This window comes from Tympanuchus pallidicinctus, unplaced genomic scaffold (assembly GCF_026119805.1).
Source record: "Tympanuchus pallidicinctus isolate F22 unplaced genomic scaffold, pur_lepc_1.0 scaffold7, whole genome shotgun sequence".
Classification (NCBI taxonomy): Eukaryota; Metazoa; Chordata; class Aves; order Galliformes; family Phasianidae; genus Tympanuchus; species Tympanuchus pallidicinctus.
In genome coordinates, this window is record NW_026294791.1 from 20,964,706 (window position 1) to 20,969,914 (window position 5,209).

The 5,209-nt window shown below is 57.2% G+C and overlaps 1 protein-coding gene across 1 annotated transcript; it reads right to left on the reverse strand.

Moving 5' to 3' along the window:
- Positions 1-2,048: 2,048 nt before the first annotated feature.
- Positions 2,049-4,849, reverse strand: CUNH1orf53 (chromosome unknown C1orf53 homolog). The gene is made up of 4 exons (XM_052666763.1): positions 4,846-4,849; positions 4,146-4,525; positions 3,565-3,666; positions 2,049-2,278 (listed from the first exon to the last, which is right to left on the reverse strand). The coding sequence occupies exons 1-4, from the start codon at positions 4,847-4,849 to the stop codon at positions 2,207-2,209; spliced, it is 558 nt and encodes a 185-aa protein (XP_052522723.1). The 3' UTR covers positions 2,049-2,206.
- Positions 4,850-5,209: the final 360 nt, after the last annotated feature.

Below are 5,209 nucleotides of genomic sequence, written 5' to 3' on the forward strand. Positions count from 1 at the left end.
GCCAGGTCGATGTGGCCAGCTTGGTGATCTATTCATATAAAAAGAAAAGGGGGAAGGAAAAAAAAAAAAAAAAAAAAAAAAAAAAAGAGAGAAGGAAGAAGAAGGAAAGCCGGCAAGGGATGCTAACGATCTGCTCATGGAAAGGAACCGGGCGGAGGGCGGAGGCAGCACTCCGCTCCCTGGAAGCAGCGAGCGGGGCCCCTCCGGGAGCCGCGCCCGGAGCCCGCTCCGCCCCGCGGGTAGCAGAGGGGTCCCGCGGAGCGACAGCGCGCCCGGAGAAACACTCGTGGAGGTGTCGGAAGGGGAGAGGGGGGCAGCGCTGCTAGCGGAAGGAGAGCAGAGAAAGCCCCGCAGGGCGTGCCCAGTGCGCAGGTGACCTAGGGTGCGCTGTGCCGGCTGCGGGGCCGGGCCGGTTTGATCCCTCTGGTGACGGTAAATCGCTCCTCAGCGGGAAGTTTAAGCCGGGGCGGCCCTAGGGATAGAGCAGCCCGGGCTGGCGGCGGGGCGGCTGTTGCGTGGCGGCTCGGTGCCCGGCCCCGCTCCCTATAGCGCCCGAGGCGTCGACCCTGCTGCAGGGGCACGAGCCGGGCTATAGGAGAGCCACCTGCTGCCAGCGCCGTGCCCCTCACCGGAGGATCCCGCTGGCGACGGGAAGCGGGCCGAGGGTGCGGGCCCCGCGTTCGAGCACAGCCCCCAGTGCCCCTGGGAGTCCGGGCTCGCCTCGCCCGGCCTGCAGCCCCGTTGCTAACACGGCCGGGACAGACTTCAGCTCTAAAATGCACTTCTTTCCCGTCTGACGGACGTCAATATACAAACGAAATCCATTTGGATGTGTTCTGTTACCAGAAGGCTGCGCTGACGTTCAAATGATCTAAATCTTAGCATCTGGAAGCCTGTACGAGCTTCTTTTTGGAATTGGCTAAGAGACATTTCGTTCAATCGGAGCCGAGGCTGGAGCAAAATAGGACACCGAGCAACAGACAATAGTTTCCAGCCCAAACGAAACCTCCCGATTCGTCTGAAAGTACGCGGATGAAAAACGCCTCTCCGCGTAGCGCGGCCCGTCGTGCCCCCCGGCCAGTTCCGTAGCCGCGAGGTCGGGGCAGAGGGCCGGGGCCGCTCGGGGCTGGGCTTCTCCGCGGCTCTTGGAGCGCCGCCGCACATCAGCACCGCGGCGGGACGCGTCCCGGTGCCGCTCGGTCTGGGAGCTGATCTGAGGGAGATGCTGTGCCAGGCAGTAAGAGCAACAGCGCAGATAGCAGTGGCTGCAGTAAGAAATAGAGGGGCTGCCTTTTGCACGGAACAAAGGCGGGGGAGCGCCCGCTGAGGGTCTGTCCAACGCGCAGGAGGGCTCGGCACCTCCCGGCTGCTTGTAGATTTGTGTAGCATACTTTACACTTCGTATTATGCTTGCAAACAGAACATTTCTGTCTTCCAAAGCCTTTTACAAACTTGGACACTGATCAGATAGACGTTCAATCAAATACGAAGAATGTAAATCATTCAAGAACACAGTCCAATCTGCCCAGCCGGTCCTCCTCCCACCCCATCTCAGGGTAGGCGCTCAGCTCAGCACGGGTGTGTGGGGAAACCCAGGGCTGCCCCGGGTCAGACCCAGCTGGAAGCGTGGCCCAGCCCGGTCTGCTGCTCCCTGGTACCCGGTAGGGACGCAGCATCCTTGGGGAGCTGCGGGCTGGGCTCAGCCCTAGTAGCAAATCGCCCCTGGCGGCAGCTGTCCGTGAAAGCACTGCCTTCAGGTAGCACAGCACACAGTTCAGTATCGCTGTCCCTGACCCCTCCAAAAATCAACCCAAACTCCAGAGTGTACCCAAATTAGCAGTATTTCTTACATGTTGCACCGTACGCAATAGTGATGATAAATACACCCAAGGGATGTAAATTATCGCATACACCTGCTTTCCCGGCTTCTTTCCAAGTGAAATTCATGGTATGACCAGATACAATCCAACAAATGGATGAACCCGTTACTTGTAGTGCAAAAGAAAGAGGAGAGGTGATCAATAACGCTGTGCCAAAACACACGCACACACCGTTCAGTTGGTGCTTTATTGCAACAAAAGCGCAGTCACCGTGTGCCGGCTGCAGGCACGGCGCATGGCAGAGAGCTGGTGGTGGCAGCCACGTGGAGCTACAAGGTGTGCTCAGGTCCTGCAGCCGTTCTCGCTGAGTGCAGAGGCGTTCATGGTCACACATAGAAAAAAGAGTTGAAGCGCTTCTTTTTCGACTGGTCTCTTACGTTAACTTGCTCATATGGACACTGCAGAAGAAATAAAACAAGCCATTATTGCACTACTTAGTAATCAGTATGGAAAAGCCCGGCTCGGCTTATGGTTAACAGGAATTGTTAATGATATATAAATCATTTGATCTATTGTGCCCTCCAGACTAAAAGGAAAATAATGGCAACCCCAAGCAAATGGTCCTAATTAGCGTCCAAGAAACCACTTCCTAAATGTATCCTTCCAACTCATTCTAGTTTGACTGTCCAGAACAATCTTTTGTTCTTAAACTTCTTTATTTTGTATGTAACTGCAGAAATGCTGTGCATACTGCAGCTCCCAGAATAGCTCAGCTGAGAGCACAGCACGGCACTAGGAGCAGAGGGGAGAAAACACGATCCCGGGCTCTCAGTACATCTGTAACCATGTCCTGATCAATTGAAACTCTTTGTCCCCAAAGCCCTGTGTCCTGACAGTTCCCTTATAGGAAGAGAGAGATCTCACTGAAGAAACAAGTCTTTGCCACTCGGGCAGCAACTTTAAAAAGGAAAAGCTAAAGCAGAGCCACAATCAGCTCCACATATTTGAACTGTGTATCACATGCGCTCACTCCCTTTCTCCACTGCTCTCAGAGGGATCTTTAGGTTAAATGCACCATGGCCAGCCCCGTGTATACTGCACCCTGAGTGCTACCCACATGAAAGTTCAGGCACAGCTGTAACCAGAGCCTGCCTGGGGGATGATTGTGGCCTTGGCCTTGTCTGTACTGGAAGCGACAGAACTGGCGCTCCTTGGGTCTATGTATGTAAATCCACAGTTCTCATCAGATGGACCCTATTGCTTAATGACATTCACCCACTGTTCTACCAAATCCTGCACCTTATGTCACTTCTCCATCTTGCTACAAAACATAGCTTCTAAAGTTTGAAACAACATTCTGGAAAACCGAGCTATCTTTGAGACAAACCCCATCTCCCATCCCTGAAATGGGAATGCTTGTTGGACACAGGCTTTGTGATACGCTGCTTCTTGCCCTTGGCTGAGGGACTTGTGAAAGGGTACAGAACTTCCATAAACTAAGAGTCAGTCAAATAACTCCTGTGCAGGGCACTTCATGCTATTTCTAAGAGATAATGTCAATGGGAAATGCTCCAATATTTTAATTCTATGCCAATAACCTTCCCTGGACTTAACGTGTCTGAGATCCTCTCTAAGGCAGGGCAGAACACACATGTGCTACCAACTCCTGCTGCCCCAGCACCAATAACGTACAAGTCACAGGGATGGCGCCCAGGCGGGGCTGGGGGACACGGCTTGTACTCACATGTCTGCACGCAGAGCCACAGCATTTACCTCTCCGCAAGTGGGCGGCCTCGGTGAGCACCTGGTAGCCCGTGGCTGGGTCCACGTAGGTCTGCCGGCCCGCCTGGGGACAGACACACAGCTCAGCCCGGGCCGGATACAGGCAGCGCTTCCACTTCGGCTGCTTTCCCTTTCTGCGCTACTTCCTCTTCCCTTTCCGAATTCCAGCCTCTCGCATTTTACTTGTAAACCATCTCACGCAGTTATCGGACAGTGTCTAACATCTTTCACCGCTTAAGATCTCCTCGATCTGCAGCCTCGTCCGCTCCGAGCCCCGGGCCCCGCGCCGCACGCTTCCGCATGCAGAGCCCCCCGGGCCGGCCGTTGCCGGCCGCCACCGTCCGGGCCGCACTCGAGAGGCCCCGGAACGGCGCGGGGCGGACGCGGAGCCCCCACGGCGTCTGCGCGGCGCTGCCGAGAGGGGCGGCTCCTGCTCTGGGGCAGCGCTCTTCTTGGGCCCGTCGTCCGCGCGGCCTCCCTCGGCCCCAGTGCCACCCGCCCGGAGCCTCCGGCGGAGGGTCCTCGCGCACGCCCCGCTCTCACCGCAGCCGCCTCCCGGTGCAGCTCCACGATGCGCCACTCCAGCGCCGTCAGCTGCGGGGCCGGGGGACGCCCCGGAGGCGGCGGGCGGGCGGCGGCGGCCGCGGCGCTGCGAGCGGCTCCCGTGGCGGCTCCCGCGCCGGGCCGGGCGCTCAGGGACGGCCGCCGTGCGCTTCCGGGCACGGGGAGGGCGGGCGGGAGGCGAGTGGGGGCCTGTCCCGAGTCCCGGCTGTGCCCGGCGGGTGGCGGCTGCGAGAGGCGTGGAGGAGTTCGTGGGGCACGGCACGGGCAAGGCTGGTGGCAGTGTGTCCTTGTGCCCCTGTGTTTGGGTAACGTGTACAGATGGACGGTCACATCGTTCCCTTTCCGTGTTTCAGCACGGTCTCAGGTTGCACGTGGTGTTTGAGATCTGTGACGCACTCTCGCCTTTCACACCTCTCCTCGTGCTTTCAGCCCAGTCACCACCAAGCGCTTGCGGTTTCCCATATTCCTGTGCTGGGCTGCTTAGCTCTGGCCCCGAGGCCCTGGTTTCACCGAGCTCCTTCCCTCTGGCCACTGTCTCCGAGGAGCAGACCGCAAACCGGCAGTGCAGGAGCCCAGTGCCTCTCCCCGCCTTGTGCCTTTTGCTCGGCCTTCTCCAGTCTTGCGTACTATGTCCCATCTCTCCAGCCCCGAGGTCCCAGCTCCCCTCTTGCTTCCTTACCCATTTCCTTTCCAGGCAGCACTCGCCCTTTTGCACCCTTTTTTGGCCTTTCCAGACATGATAATTCTGGTGGGACCCCAACACAAACTGTTCAAAAGAAAAACTGGATGTGAAGTCACGTATTCCCCTGAATCTGGGCAGTCCAACTGAAATACCAGCTATCAAAGAGTTTGGCTGCACTTTCCAGCTGGCACAGCAGGATATAAGGATACATGGAAGCAGGGTTTGTTACCGTTTATGACTTGGCCAGTTCCAGAAATGTTTTCCCTTTGTGTGTGGCACAAGGCATACGCCCGAAGTATGTTGCTTTCAGTGTGTTGTCTCCTTGCCAAACATGCTGCTGCAGGGGACACGAGTGCTGCCT

Excerpts from the sequence above, each read along its gene's own strand:
- CUNH1orf53 (XM_052666763.1), bottom strand. Across the intron at positions 3,667-4,145 it reads TGCACCGGGAGGCGGCTGCG|GCGGGCCGGCAGACCTACGT; the intron begins GTGAGAGCGGGG and ends GTCTGTCCCCAG. Across the intron at positions 2,279-3,564 it reads GTGGCTCTGCGTGCAGACAT|TGTCCATATGAGCAAGTTAA; the intron begins GTGAGTACAAGC and ends TTTCTTCTGCAG.